The sequence below is a fragment of the Polyodon spathula genome, chromosome 9 (assembly GCF_017654505.1).
Source record: "Polyodon spathula isolate WHYD16114869_AA chromosome 9, ASM1765450v1, whole genome shotgun sequence".
Lineage (NCBI taxonomy): Eukaryota > Metazoa > Chordata > Actinopteri > Acipenseriformes > Polyodontidae > Polyodon > Polyodon spathula.
This window is the reverse complement of record NC_054542.1, coordinates 8,815,973-8,832,733: the sequence shown is the minus strand read 5'-3', so window position 1 is coordinate 8,832,733 and position 16,761 is coordinate 8,815,973. Positions and strand designations below refer to the sequence as shown.

General features: G+C 38.6%; 1 protein-coding gene across 1 annotated transcript; it reads right to left on the bottom strand.

Moving 5' to 3' along the window:
- Positions 1 to 4,667: 4,667 nt before the first annotated feature.
- LOC121320914 (guanylyl cyclase-activating protein 1-like) lies at positions 4,668 to 9,039 on the bottom strand. The gene is made up of 4 exons (XM_041259693.1): positions 8,040 to 9,039; positions 6,937 to 7,086; positions 5,717 to 5,804; positions 4,668 to 5,019 (listed from the first exon to the last, which is right to left on the bottom strand). The coding sequence occupies exons 1-4, from the start codon at positions 8,232 to 8,234 to the stop codon at positions 4,889 to 4,891; spliced, it is 564 nt and encodes a 187-aa protein (XP_041115627.1). The 5' UTR covers positions 8,235 to 9,039; the 3' UTR covers positions 4,668 to 4,888.
- Between the last annotated feature and the right edge of the window lie 7,722 nt (positions 9,040 to 16,761).

Sequence of the window (16,761 nt, the reverse complement as noted above, 5' to 3'; positions counted from 1 at the left end):
GTTGGTAGAGACCTATCCCAACAGACTCACAGCTGTAATTGCTGCCAAAAAAGGTGCTTCCGCCAATTATTAATTAACTCGGGGGTGGAAACTTATCCAAATATGATCTTTCAGTTTTCTATTTTTATTATATAATTTTTTTTCTCAATAAAAACTTTTTTCCCCTTAACAGTGTGGAGTATGGTGTGTAGCTAAGTGGGGAAAAAAATCTGCATTTAAATGCATGAAACTCTGAGGCACTGACAACAAAATGTTTGACTCTTGTGGACCGCAGTTTTCAAATAGTGCTACATATTCTCAATGGGATTGAGATCAGGGCTTTGACTGGGCCACTGTAGGACATTTACCTTTTTGTTCTTGAGCCACTTCAATGTTGCTTTGGCCTTGTGTTTGGGATGATTGTCCTGCTGAAAGGTGAGTTTCCTCCCAAGCTTCAGTTTTTTAGCAGACTGAAGCATATTCTCTTGCAGTATTTTCCTGTATTTTGCTCCATCCATTCTTCCTTCAGTTGTAACAAGATGCCCAGTCCCTGCTGATGAGAAGCATCACAGCATGATGCTGCCACCACCATACTTCACTGTAGGGATGGTGTGTCTTGAGGCATGGACAGTGTTAGGTTTGTGGAACCATTCCTGGACAATCCTAGCCTTGTGGCATGGGGCATTATCCTATTGAAAAAAATCAATTAGCAGATGGATACACTGCTGCCATGAAGGGATGCACCTGATTGGCAATGATGTTAAGATATCCTGTAGCATTCAAATGTTGCTCCACTTTTACCAAAAGGCCCAACATGTGCCGTGAAAACACACCCCACACCATCACACCACCACCACCAGCTGCAATGTTGACACGCGGCATGATGGATGCATGTACTCTTGGTTTTCTTCATACCCTAGTCCTTCCATCATGATGAAACAGCAGGAACCGGGATTCATCAGATCAGGCAATGTTTTTCCAATCCTCCTCTGTCCAGTGTTTTCGTTACTTAACCCACTGAAACCGCAGTTTCTTGTGTTTTGCTGACAGAAGTGGAACTCTGTTAGGTCGTTGGCTGCCCTACCCCATTCGCGTCAAGGTAGGACCAGTTGTGCATTCTTTTATGGGTCTTTCTGGACTGTCTGTTGACTAACTGTAGCCCATCTGTTGCTCTGCACAATTCATGTCAGCCTCCTTTGGCCTCTTTCATCAATGAGCCTTTTTTGACCACTGGCCTGCCGTTAGCTGGATGTTCTTTGGGTGGTGGACCATCCTTGATACACACGGGAAACAGTTGAGCGTAAAAAACCCAGCAGCGTTGCAGTTCTTGACAAACTCAAACCAGTGCGCCTGGCACCTACTACCATGCCCTGTTTAAAGGCACTTAAATCTTTTGTCTTGCCCATTTACCCTCTGAGTGGCACACATACACAATCCATGTTTCAATTGTGTCAAGGCTTAAAAATCCTTCTTTAACCTGTCTCCCTTTCAGCTACACTGATTGAAGTGGATTTTACAGGTTACATCAATAAGGGATCATAGCTTTCACCTGGATTCGCCTCATCAGTCTATTTCATAGAAAGAGCAGGTGTTCCTAATGTTTTGTACACTCAGTGTGTATATATATATATATATATATATATATATATATATATATATATATATATAAACTTGGTAATTTAATTCACGGATTGCCCAGTCAAAGTCTGAAATGAATCATAAAGATCTTTCATTCCGGGTTTTGCCCGGGCAGATCTAGGAGTATTCATAATTGCCCGGTCAAAATCCAATATTAATTTGGATTCAGGGTTTTCAGGGGACAGAGACAGCAACTATGATTAAAGAGCTTGTTTGACCTGCCAACTTGCATTGTGTCATTCACCCACTCATTCATAAAAACTACACAGTGGGGTGGAAAATATATACTGACAGGGTCAGATGAAAGTTTTCCGCCCTTAAGACATTCACCTTTGGTATAGATAAAAAAAATTGTTTGAGTCTCTCACCTCAATCACATCACTCACATCGCTCATGTCCAGCATAGAACCAGCTTTAGTAAACAGAACGCATTAGAAACTTGTATACAGTAGATGAAAATGCTGGCTTTGTTTTATTAACACATTTAATATAATAGCAACCAAATGCATGGCTTCCATCATATACAGGGGTGTGACGAGGAGAGAAGGAATTTGAGCTGCAAATCTACTTCCGAACCAGGAAGGGCGTTAAGTAAAGACGTGGTGGTACGCTTTCACAGGGATGGGCCAGCTCGATGGTAGGACAGAAACGGAAATCAGCCATCTTGGAGAAAGGGCGTAGTTGCAAGACTGCTAAACAAATCTGTTGTGATCAGCTGTGGGGCATGCAACGATTGGATAGAGCGTGGCATCGTGCTGATCACAGGGCGGAGTTTGGCAGTACAAAGGAGACACAGCTACGTGAGTACGGCCCCTTCCGTTGAAAATACTGACGCGCTGGAACGCTTTTTGTTTGTTTGTTATTGTTTGCAGATGAGTAGAAGCTAGGGAGGTGCAGCCACAGAGCTAGCACAAACCCCAGAGCACCACTACCTCTGCACAGCACAGCAACACTACCTTTCGTGGAGCACTTTTCCTTGCACGGATGGATTAAAAAAGGATTGTTATTATCTGTTGAACCTTTTTTGTTGGGAACTGTAAACCTGCCGTTTTACCCCCACACCATTGCTGGTATAGGGGGTGATTGAAAATAAATTGACCTTTTTGTGTTTGAAATTTCAGTTGTTACTTGGACAATTACTTCTTCCCAGGAATGGAAGGAGGGGGACTGCTAAGGTGGGTTGGATCGAGTGGTGCTAAAGGTCGTCCCAGGTAGGGGGCCAGCCAATTCCGGTGCAGCACCACCTTGCATCCTCTGGAACTCAGCTGTATGTGGTAGGCCATGTCCCTGATCCTCTCCAGGACCTGGCAAGGCCCGAGCAATGGCTGTCCAATTTGGAGCAATGGCGTACTGAAGTTCCATTCGTAGTGCTTCAATTGACTGCTTCCATTAGTTTTGTATATGTTTTACATACTGTAAATACTTCCTATAGCATAATAGTTATATGTGTGTATATATGAAATGTTACATAGGTTTGTAGGTGTAAAAGCTAACTATACAGCATATACATATATTTATTGCACAATAATTTTTTAGCAAAATATAAAATCATCAAGTACAGTATATTGTATTTTTCTCTTACAATAACAACAGCTTAAGTTAGGTATTGCCTTGGTCTGATAGGTTACCTGTTTAAAGGGTACATAAGGACCTTTTTATTTTATTGTATTTCATCTTCCCATGTGTTGCTACAACTGTTTCCATAAGGTGTGTGTATTGTTTTATTTTTTTTTTATTTTTTTTTTACATTTTGACCACTTTTTTAAATTGCATTCCCTGCATCAAGACGTCTTCACATTTTCCTGCATGGACTTCTCAGAACTACATTTCCCTTCACCCTCCTGCGCACTGGTAAATCCATCGTTACATATGTGAGCAGGAGGATGATGGGAAATGTAGTTTTGAGAAGTCCATGTGGGTACATGTGAGGTTATCTTGAGGCAGGGAATGCAACTTAAAAGTTTAAAAAAGTGGTCAAAAGAAAAAAAAAAAAAAATTTAAGCAATACACACACCTTACATAAACAGTTGTAGCAACACATGGAAACACGTAGCACAATAAAATTAATAGGTCCTTATGTACCCTTTAAGTCAAATAATGGCGAATACAATGAGAAGATTTGGTTTGGAAAAAGCAGGATATCTTTTCTATGATGGGGATCTTGACTAATGCTGTTTAGGCATGCAGTAAGAAAATAATTTTGACACCTAACAAGAATTCTGTATTTTTTAAACATTGATCTTTGTACTGTGACCAGCACATGTTCAATAATTACTATTGCATGTAAGGAGCTTTTTATATATAAACAACTTCTGTTGAAATGGTTAATGTTTTGCTGTGGTAGTTTCACAGAATTGCCACCATCACATTGCACCTTTCTACTTCTGCATCTGTGTCTTCTTGACCATGTAAGCCATGCAACTCTTTGGAGATCAGTCAGTCTTTTTTGAAACAATTTGTTTATTTGTATTGTTCATGCAGCCACTCAAACATAAAATGAAAAATCTCAGCCAGACTTGCTTGAAGTAAACCTAGGGGCCTTGCATGGATTTCCTCCTTGCTAGTTCCTTAATTATGAGGTTCCAGGCAGGCAAGGATGTTTTTTAGTCAGTGTTTCAGTCATTTACTAATAATAATAATATAGCAATAAGCCACTGCATATCACTTTCTAATGCTGTCAGTTAGTGAGGCAAATTATTTTCATGCATTATTTTTCGCTAGTAAGTTAATTACATTGGATTTGCACACTTTTAAAAGCTAAAACAGATGTAAGCTAGCACTCCTGAATAATACTCCATTTTGGACTGTGGACAGGGAATTAAATAAGATGCAGTGTCAAAGTGATGCGTGTTTTCACATTTTGGAAGTAGGAATACATAGAAACTTGCAAATATAATCCTAAAAACATAAAAGATTACTGTGACAAATAATATGACCCAAGGTTAACATTTATATTTGTAAATGACCACCAGTTATTAGCCTGCATTAGAAACCACTGGCAACCTGTTTTTTTTTTTGTTTGTTTTTTGTTTTTTTATTCCAGACACCACACCAGTTATCATGTGGCATCAGAGTACTACAGAATATTCCCATGTTCTAGTTCTCTCTTCAGCAGCTTTCCTGCATATTTATTTAATCATAATCAATATAGGAAAACAGTGTAAACTTTCTTTCCCTAAAGTGCCTAACAATCCCCAAATCCCAAACAAAGTAATGGAGCTTTCCTAGTTCTTCAGCCCAGTCCTGTAACCTGGTCTGCAAAGAGTTTTTATTAAACACTGTTCCTTCTGCCGCTTTTGATGACTTTCAGGACATTTGAGAGGTCTAGGGTCTTTTTGATTATGTCCATGATCACCTGGTGTTGTTGCGCTCCACTGGTGAACTCTTCTAATGTCAATTCACCTGAGGAAAAGAACAGATATTATAAATCACATATTGGAAATCAACATATCACAATTAAGGATTTGTCAACAAGCTTACATGTGTTTAGATGCCATCCCATGCATAGAACATACAGCATTATAAAGTTAAAACATTTTATATTTAATAGTAGTTGATAAGAACAATCAACAATGTTATGATTTGTAATAAGTCAGTGTGTTGTGTGTAAGGTGTCTCTTACTGTAACGGAAATCATTTCTCACAATTTAGGACTTTGATGTCTTAATAGCAGACGTAAGTGTAGTTGAGAGTTGAAAGGTCACAGAGTCACTTTATAACTTCTATTAGTGTGACCTTTAAATTGACAGTAGTCTGATTTACAATAAAATGTAGATTTTACTATCCAAGATCCTCGACACTGAAGGTTTTCAGTTTGTTTGTGTTTTCAAGCCTCTGTTTCAGACTGACTTCTGAATTGAGCTGTAGGAGGAATAACCAAGGTGCTTCAGTACTGTATATTCAAGTTGCTTTTGCAGAGTATGAAGATGCTGCTTGTTAAGACAGGTGAGATTTATTTGCACTTATGTGTAAATGAAAAGTACAAAAAAGAATGACGTGATATTTCAAAAATATAACTAAACGTTAATAATACAAAGAGAGTAATATTCCTGCATAGGATACTGAGTCAGTGTTTATAGCATTATAAACTGCTTCTTACCATCTCCATTTTTGTCTATTGTATCAAACACCAAGGCTGTGATCTCTTCTGGCAACATGTCAGTGTGCCGATTGATAGCTTGTACTGCCTAAAACAAAAATCATAGTATGCTAGAACCCCATTAGGAAATGTGACTGTAACATCCCTTAGAAAAAAAGCATATCAAAATGTGAGTAGTTTTGCAGTCATTTATAGTTGTTCCATGCTTTTCTATGCATTTACTATAATTACCATGTTTTATTTTTTTAATATGCTTTACCATACTACTCTGCAATGCTTATCTATGCTTTGCCATGCTTTCATGTTCCTTTATTACGCTTTGCTATGCTTTTACTGTGGGATACTGGAAAAAAATTTAAAAAAAAAAAAAAAAAAAAAACACTGGATTTACTTGCTTGCTTTAAAATTGTACGACCCAGTCATTTTCAAAAAATGGGAAGGTAGTTTATAATACACCATGCAGAAAGACTGCTAACAGAGTGTAGAACAGTTCTGAGAGCACAATAACCACCAGGGATCAGGGTATTACCCTATTGAGTGCCACTCTAAAGAACTGCTGGAAAGGTACACCGGCATCATTTACTTTATATTTCACTTGTATCTGAGCATCAAATGCTGTGTCAAAATAGGTGGGTTCCATTGGCAGAGCAGAAAGACGCTATTCTAGGATGATTCCAGAATATTACTCACACACAATTTGTCTTATGTGCTGTTCCCCATGTTTCATGGTATGTCAACAATGTTTTGCAGTCTTGAATATTAAAAAATAAATAGAGTCCTGTGTCCCTGAGTGGCTAACCTGGTAAAGGTACAGGTACATGTTGTGCAGATTGAGACACACCGGCTGGGGAGCACAGCTTCGCGTTATCATCATGCTACAGTGGACCAAACTGGCCAGGCAGTCTTCTCTGGGGATCCCACTGGTAGGGTAACGTTGGCTCAGTCTCTCCTGTGGGTTCTTCACCGTGCTACAGTGACCCCTACAGGCCAGGCATCTGGTGAAGTCAAAGCATTGTCCTTCAGGGGCCGGTAGCTGGCTGAAATCTGCTTTTGGGTGTAAAGAGGCTTGGTGGTGGGTTCAGAGGATTCCTACTGACGTTCAGTTCTCCTGAGCTGTTGTGGGGTTCACTATAGTGAGGGACATAATTGTGCATTCTAAAATGTGGAGAAGACGTTGAGTTTGACATGGTGTTATTGAAAATCAATATTTAGCAACTTACCTTAAATATGCTAAGCAATTCTTCTCTGTCAATCCTTCCGTTTCCATCAGCATCATATAATTTGAAATACCACTTCAGCTTCTGGTCAATTTTTCCTTTTAAAATCAAGCTTAGTGCAGCAACATATTCCATAAAATCTATGTATCCATCCTAAAACAAAAAGATATAATATTATTTATTTTATTTTTTAATGGAGCAAGATATAAACTCAGATTAGCACAGTGTCTTTCTCATACAGATAGCAGAGAAAAAGTAATTTGTGGCTGTGTTCCCCTTCTCTTCCTATTTTAAATGAATTGCAGGTGTGGCCTATTAAAGTCATCAATTACATTAGACTAATTTGCCTATTGACAATTTTCCATAATTCAGTTACAGTAATTTGATTTCATATTCACAGCAAATCAAAACAACAGAAGTAATGGGGTGTTGTAATAAATGTGCACAGTACTGTACTTTGGAGAATGTGGTATATTGTACAATCACAAATCATAACTAATGTTAATTTATGTACACCTAAATGTTTATTTCTAGTGTTAAAGCAGTATTTTATCACCATTCCCTGATAGAAAAGTTTGAGGAATGCCACTTGGATACCATAATAATTGTAATCTATTATCCCAATTAGATCAGAAGCAATAACACATTACACTATTAAACAAATGGCAACAGAATGAATTTGGAAGAAATATTACAGTGGTCTTCATACAGCAGCATGCACCATGGCACAGTATTGCAACAGAATACCAATGCATATTGTTGTATTTACCATTACTGTGTCAATGTACTGTGTTCTGTAAAAGTCTAGGGCAGGGGTTCTCAAACTCTGGAAACTCAAAAGCTGGAAACAAGTAAAAAAAAGGTCTAATTAAGCAAATTATCAGTTCAGTTAAGTGTCTAGTTAAGTAATTGAGAGCTCGGTTGGCATGAAAACCAGCAGCCTCAGGGGGTCCCCAGGACTGAGTTTGAGAAGCCCTGGTCTAGGGGACTGTTCTATCAATGGCTCATGCTTTACCATTACAGCTGCCCTTGTGCTTTTGTATTATCCCATACTACAAAAACATTGGAAAACATTGGTAAGAAAAATGGTGCTACAACTTTCTAACCTTATTCATGTCAAACGTTGCAAATACTTGTTCAATATATCCATTTGCTTCTTCATTCATTCCCTGAAGACCGAGGATTGCTTTAAGTTCATACACAGTTATAAGACCAGATGGAGAGTCACGCATAAACTTATTGTACCAATAGTGGATATCCACGGCCATCATATCTTCAGTTGTAGAATTATCAGCACCCATTGCTCACTTAGCTTCCTGACAACTTCTTGCTGAAGAATCAGATGTGGACCGCTTCCTCCTGAGAGCTGCTCTGGACCCTAGACTAAAACTGAACAACTGGTACAGATTGTTAAACTTCTTATGGCTATATACAGCATGAGGTTAAATAAAAATAGCTTTTTAATGAGATAACGAGCTGTAGAGATTATCAAAGGAAAGGTCTTGACATCTAACTGAAACAGAACACTTACGCAACTTTTTTTAGAGGTTTATCAAGTTGAAATAAGGTAATATGTTTTGTTTAGAATTCACACCCTAGCCTTGTATTTAATGTATTATGCCTGTATTTGTATTGTTTTATTTACTGTTTGTATGTAATGTACTATGTTCCACTGTATTTAATGTATTATGCATTGATCATTGCTCTTGTAAAGCGGTTTGTGATGGTTCTCCATTGAATATAGTTACAATATCTATTTTGGGGGGCTCCCAAGTGGCGCATCCTGTAAAGGAACTCCACATAGAGTGCAGGATGTGCCCTATAGCCTGGAGATCACAGGTTCAAATCCAGGCTATGTCACTAACAACTTTGACCAGGGGTTCCTAGGGAGTGGCACACAACTGGCCATGCACCACCTGGGTAGGAAGGGCTTAGGTCGGCAGGGGAATCCATGGTTCGCCACACCTATGGTTCTGCAGTGGCGCTATCAGATCTGTGTTGTCCTCCAGCACTATAGTGTTCCAGCCTCTGTTTCCCAAGTTGTCAGGGGGTTGCAGTGGTGAACTGGGATACAAATAATAATTGGGCATTCCAAATTGGAGAGAAAACCAGGGTAAAAAAAAAAAAAAAACATTGGCAACAACTACATTTTTAAAAGAGAAAAAAAACTATTTTGCATTGATCATGGTTGCTGCTAATTCATAAACTGTTGTTGAACTTCAGGAATCCAATGCATGGTGTATCAACTATGTCTTAAATGTCTCTGAAATATTGTGGCCACTTTTAATACTTTTAAATATATGTGCAGGTCAAAAATAATAATAAGGTTTTGGGAGGCTGGGCTGTGGGAATGAAATTAGGGGGACATTAAATGCATTAAAGTCAATAGAAGTCATAAGGTATATATATATATATATATATATATATATATATATATATATATATATATATAAAAGGTAATGTAAGTACACAAAAATGTGAATAATTGGTCCAAAAAAAAAAATAATCTATTACATCTGGACATTTCAGACTGTCCTTCAGCTAACTCTGTTTTGTTTTTCAAATGTACAATTTGTTACACTTCACACAACCAATGCAGTATATTATTCCATTACTGGTGCAAGTATGCAATGTTAAAAAACCCACCACTAAATTGGCCCTTTAACTGGCCCTGGCCTTGACCACAAAGCAGTCCTGATAGTCATGGACCAGCTCCTCCTATTCCTCCTGTTGTTCTGCACTGGCACAGGTCCTGGAGCAGAACTCTCCTGGGCCTGTGTTAGTTACCCAACCTAGTGGATTGCTGAGTGGCAGGCAGGGTAGCTGGCAGGTGAGCGTGCTGATGAGCAGGTGGCAGGTCGGGGTGGGGAACTGATCTGAGGGCTGGCACGGTAGCTGGCTTTCTGGTGTGAGGGTGGACAAGCAGTGATGCTGGGAGGCAGGCTGGCTTGTGGGTGGGCAGGGTAGCTGGCAGGCAATGGGCAGTGGCAGGTTGGGGTGGGTTAGGGAGCGTTGGGTAGTGGGGCTGGCTAACAAACCCAGATGCCCTAATGTCTGGTTTTTAAGTGAAAGGGATAAGAAACACCAACCTTTCTATAATATTTTCTTTAACATACATTAGTTGCTTGAACAATTTCCACTATCTTATTACAAATGTACTGTTTAGTACTGATCTGTACATTGTACTTTGTCCCCAGCATTTCAATAATTTGGAATTTGTGACCCCTACTGTGCACCCTCAGTGAGCGAGCACACTTTGATGTGATTTGACCAAGTTTAATTTGTCCTTTTAAGAAAATGTACTTACCTGTACATGTTATTAAGAAAATATACATTTTCAATAGTTTGTTACAAAATACAGTACTAAATATGAATTTCTATACAATATTTCTATGTTCATATATATAACATCTTTCGTTAAATAGTATATGACATATTTGGTATAAGAGTATCATAACGTTGTACGGGGATAAAAGAAAAAAACTAAAAAAATGTTCTAAGTAACTAGAAGTTGTAGATTTCCTGTAAACTCAACTGGAGTGACTGCCAAATGGTTAATCTAAGGAGACTGTACTAAAGGACTATGCTCTGCAAAAACGAGCACAGCATTATAGATGAATGCTGTTTGCATTATTGTGCATTTAAATATGTTATAAATTTTGATGTTTTCGTGATTTCATATTGAGGTTCATGTTAGTGTAGTATAATCCATTCTGTTAACGGTAAAGGCATATTTTATGTAAGGACTGGGGATCACCAACCTGCTTAATTGTGTTAAACTGTATTACAGTATACTGCAGTTTTGACAGATGAAAGCTGATTGAGAAATATGTCCAGGTTTGGTCTGTGGAAAAGGTGGCAACCCTATGTGGTCCCCTTGATGCGTTGGCCATGTGTGCTCCCGTAGACACAGAAACTCCAGCTGCAGTTTCTCCAGTCATCCCTCTCTTGGTCTCCCTTCTCTCTTTCACAGTCACCCCATTTTATTCCTTCTGGCTGCCCATCCTCTCCCTCTCTCTTATGCTTCCCTCAGTGGAGGCATCCAGGGAGTCCTGCAGTCTTTAATAAAGGGCCTGTGCAGCAGCTTGGCCATAATAATGGTGGTTATTGGATGGTTCACCCTCTCTGTGTTGATCTCGCCTTAGTAGTCAGTTTGCCTGTCATCTCCTTCTCCACTTTACAGAGGCTGCAACCCTTATATAGTCCCACCCCCTCTTGCTTACAAGAATCAGGTTGGCGGAGACCTCTCAGTAGCCCTCGCCTCCCGTCCAATCAGTTTTGTCGTGCTTAATTAGGTGCTCATTTATCATTGTTAGATGGCTAAACACATACCAGGAGCTGTTGTTAAAGGCCAGCACAAACCTGGAGAACACTGTATTAGTGTTCATGTAATAAATTGTATGTGACCACTTACACATTAGCACTTACTTTGGACTTGTGACCGTGTTGTGTTTCGTGTGTGTTTATACTGTGTTTATTATTTCAGGACTGAACCTCTGGGTTATACTGTGTAGTACACATTGCTGTGTACTACCATTCATTATTATCTACAGTTGTCAAGTGACTTTGGATTATAAAATAAAGACCATTGGATATGAATTATCGTTGTCTGTCTTTCATTGATCACCGTATCACTCCTGCACCTGCGCACTGCAAGCCACTTTGCCACACACCATACCAAGTTCTTCTTTAAGTCAAATTATTAATATGATATATATATTATATATATATATATATATATATATATATATATATATATATATATATATATATATATATATATATAATATATACATTTAAATGCATTGCAATTCCTGTGCACAATTTACATATAGAAATACTTAATCCATATCTTCATTTTTCAGTGTAATGAAGACATTAACTAAAACATTGACTGCTTCAATTAGTTTTGTATATGCTTGACATACTGTAAATATTTCCTATAGCATATATATATATATATATATATATATATATATATATATATATATATATATATATATATTGTGAGCCAGCTCACAAGTTTACCACCAGGAGTCATTCATGGCAGGTTTGGTGTGAGCCCACAGAGGTTGCCAGAAATGATCAGATGGACCTGTGGGCAGCATACATGCCTGCCATGATGTCAAGGAGTTAACGGACCGACAGGCTGCAGGTGTGGTTAGGTAGGCAATTAGGGTTTGACTATTGTTAGACTATCATTGGCCTTAATTGGCCCACACCTGTAGCCTGTAACGGCCAAATGCCTGGCTGGTAAAAGGGAGCATGTGCCGCTAGTCTGTTGGGTTGTTTGTTTGGTTTGCCTGCCTGAGAACTTCTGAGGACTATCTACAATAAGATCGGAACGGGATAACGTGGTGGTCTTTTGCATCTGCAATTCCCTGTTCTCTGCAGGGGCTATGAGGAACGGCCTGTCCGCTGCTGAGATTCGCAAAGGGACTGGACTGCGGAATAAGGGTAGGAGAAGGGTTCCTAAAGAAGAAACCTAAAACCCAGGTGGAATTACCTATTCACCAACTGGACGGGGTTATTGGTCCGGTTGGTTTACATCAGCAATTTTGCTTTGGTGATTTGGTTTTTTGTTTGAAACCTTGTTTGAACTGTTTATTTTCTTTTGGACATTGCAATATAAGAGCCAGCTGTATAGAATACTGGAATAAAGACTTGCTTTGTTTTGGAAACTACTGCCTGTTTTCTTCGTGTGCACCTACCCGCCCACAATATATATGAACCGCTATAGGCTTGTAGGTGTAAAAGCTAACAATACAACATATATTTATTGCAGGATTCTTTTTATCAAAATATGATCAAATAAAATCATCGCATACAGTATATTGTATTTTTCTCTTACAATAAAAACAACTAAAAAAAGGTATTACCTTTGTCTGATAGATTGCCTGTTTAAGTCAGATAATGGCAAATAAGATTAGTAAATTTAGTTGGAAAAATCTTCTGTGATGGGAATCTTGACTAAAGAAAATAGTTTTGACACCTAACAAGAATTCTGTATGTTTTAAACATTGATCGTTGGACTGTGACGAGCACAGTTCAACAATGACTATTGCATGATAAGGATATATATATATATATATATATATATATATATATATATATATATATATATATATATATATATATATATATATATATATATATATATATATATATATATATATATATATATATATATATATATATATATATATATATATATATATCTAAACAACATCTGTTGAAATGGATTGTAATTGTATTGTCTGTGGTGGTGGATCTGTGTTTCCCTTTTGAAGGGCAAGTGGGAGGAACACAACAAGACATAATAATGTTTTGCTGCAGTAGTTTCACAGAATTGCCACCATCACATTGCACCTTTCCACTTCTGCATCTGTGTCTTCTTGACCATGTAAGCCATGCAACTCTTTGGAGATTCGGTCACTCGTTTTTTAAATTATTTGTTTATTTGTATTAGTTCATGCAGCCACTCAAACATAAAATGAAAAATCTCAGCCAGACTTGCTTGAAATAAAACCAGGGCCTTGCTTGGAGTTCCTTAAAAATAAGTTTTCCATAGTTCTCTTTGGCCCTGTCCACACTACATAACCGATCTCGAGAACCGTACTCAAAACTGTTTTAATTAATTCAGCTCAAAGCATCCACACTGAAGTACTGTTTCATGTTTAGTTCGGCTTAATGTGTTCAAACCCTATTAAAATAGTCCGGTTGCAGTTGCTAGCATCAATGCACTGTGGGACTAAATACAATAGTATCCCACCATGCACTGCATTTTATTTTAAAATAATGTAATATGCACCATATTAATAGAGGTCCATATTGCTAAAAAGAAATAAAACAAGTATTTTGGAAAAAGTAAATGTGAACACATACACACACAAACAAACACACACACAAATAGGTCTTGATGTTTTCTGGTTTTATTTTTAATCAGGTGACGTCCCTTTAAACAAAACACGGTGATTCTGTTTAATAAATAAATAATTTAAAATAATTTGTTTTTTGCCTTCATATCTTGCCTGAGCCTAATTCTGGTCCTCTTAATTTTATTTCAGACAGAACTAACAAATTGTTCATCCCCGATCATCCTTTTAACTCACATTTCATTTTTGCAGTCGTCTAATTTATCGTTATTTTTCCCCACTAGTTTAATGGAGAGATGTATTTACATGTTTTTTTTTTAAGCGTAAAAATTAATACCTAGTGCTGAGCGTACACTAATAACAAGTCCTTCAGGCTCCTGTTCTAAGTATTTCAACAAACATAACACAAAGCATTTCGGGATACTGGAGGACAAATTGGACTACCTGATGCAATCTAATTAGAAGTGGACTCGACACTTTCCCCTGAGGTGGCCTCGAGTCTGGTTCTCGAGCACGGTATTAAACGTTGCGTAGCGTGGACGCAAACCGTATTTAGGACTTTTAAGCTGGCTTAAAGGCATAGTGTGAACAGGGCCTTTGTATTTCACAGGGATAATACTTACAGATATTTCTTATGAGGTTCCAGGCAGGGAGGACGTTTTTTAGTCAGTGTTTCGGCCATTGACTAATGATAATGTAGTAATAAACAAATGTGGCTTTTTCAAATTATGGCAGTAAGAAAACCTAGAAACGTGTTGCAACAGCTTTGCTGGGCTTTATTTCAAATATAACACTCCTAAATATTATTGATTTTTTTAAGCTGCTGTAATGAACAATATAACCCAAGATTAGCTTTTATATTTGTAAATGAAAGTAGCTTCTGAAATATTGCAGAAGTCACTAGTCATTAGCCTGCATTAGAAACCACTGGCAACCTGGTTTTTATTGCAGACATGACACCATTTATCATGTGGCATAAGAGCAGTACAGAATATTCCCATGTTCTAGTTCTCTCTTCAACAGCTTTCCTGCATATTTATTTAGTCATAATCGATATAGGAAAACAGTGCAAACTTAGAGAGGTTTCTTCCTCTACAGTGTCTAAGAGGTTTTTTTTATTTTTTTTTTTTTTATTTATTTATTTTTTTTACAGAAGTACAGAATCCCAAACAAAGTAATGGAGCTTTCCTAGTTCTTCAGCCCAGTCCTGTAACCTGGTCTGCAGAGTGTTCATTAAACACTGTTCCTTCTGCCGCTTTTGATGACTTTCAGGACATTTGAGAGGTCTAGGGTCTTTTTGATTATGTCCATGATCATCTGGTGTTGTTGCGCTCCACTGATGAACTCTTCTAATGTCAATTCACCTAAGGAAATGAACAGATATTATAAATCACATATGGGAAATCAACATATCTTAAGGATTTGTCAACAATCTTACATGTGTTTAGGTGTCATCCCATGCATAGAACATATGGCATTATAAAGCTAAAAAACAACACATTTTATGTTTAGCAGTAGTTCATAAGTCAATGTGTTGTGTTAAGGCATCTGTTACTGTAACAAAAATTATTTCTCACAATTTAGGACTTTGCATGTTGTCTTAATAGAAGACGTAAGTGTAGTTGAGAGTTGAAAGGTCACAGAGTAACATTATAACTTCTATTAGTGTGACCTTTAAAGTGACTGTAGTCTGATTTATAGTAAACAATAAAATGTACATTTTAATATCCAAGATCCTCGACATTGAAGAAAAAGGTTTTAAGTTTGTTTCTGTTTTGAACCCTCTGTTTCAGTCTGACTTCTGAATTGGGCCGTAGGAAGAATACTGAGGCAGAAAACGAGAGACGCTTGTTTCTTTCCAAGGCTTTATTCAGCACACCTTTTTCTCACACACAGAAACTCAGGAACACGGAACCATGGCAACCAGAACAAAAACACAGAAAATGGCGGTGCAGCGCCTTTTATAACTTTAACTCCACCCCTTTATGCTAATAGGTCACTGGAGCTTACACATCCCATTGGTCCTCAGCCGCATACTTTGTCTCACGCCCTTTGCTGGAGCCCTTGATAGGGCTGGCGCTTACAGCAGCGTTGGCTCCTCTCTCTGGCAGTCAGCCGGGCAGCACCTCCCTCTCTGACACAGAAGATGGCACCAGCTCCCTTGCTTGCCTTTGGGAATAGCCGCCCCTCCTCCGCTTTCGTTTTAGGGCAGGCAATTTCTCCTTTTCTTCCTGGACACAAGGAACCAACTCTGGTCCTCGAGGTCCCTGAAGAGGTCCTCCCACCCGCCATCCTACTAGATCTGGGATGGGTAGGGAATCCAGCGGCTCAACTGGTCCTTCGGGGCAGGCAGTATCACCTTGTGTCCGAACTTCCCCCTGGCAAGACACCAGCCTTGGTCCTCAATGGCAATGAGGTATTTCAGTCCGCCGCCAGTCAGGTCCACCGGTCCATCGCTCTTGTCTCCTAATTGCTCCTGCTTGACACTCGTGGGTTTCCTCCGAATCCCGCTCTGACGCCAGTCCCGCTCTGCCATGTAGCGTTTCAACAGGAGGCAGAAAACAGAAGACATGCTTTGTTCCTGGTTCTAAAAACTATTTGTTTTCTTCTCCTCTCGGCACCCAAGCCTGAGGCACTACTCTGTCCACTTCACAGCATACAACTTTATACAGGAACCAGGGCAACCCAAACAACAACACTAAGCTTAAAAGGCATGTCATATGCAGCCAGGCTAAAAGAATTGAATCTGTTCAGTCTTGAACAAAGAAGACTACGTGGCGACCTAATTCAAGCATTCAAAATTCTAAAAGGTATTGACAGTGTCGACCCAAGGGACTTTTTCAACCTGAAAAAAGAAACAAGGACCAGGGGTCACAAATGGAGTTTAGAAAAAGGGGCATTCAGAACAGAAAATAGGAGACACTTTTTTACACAGAGAATTGTGAGGGTCTGG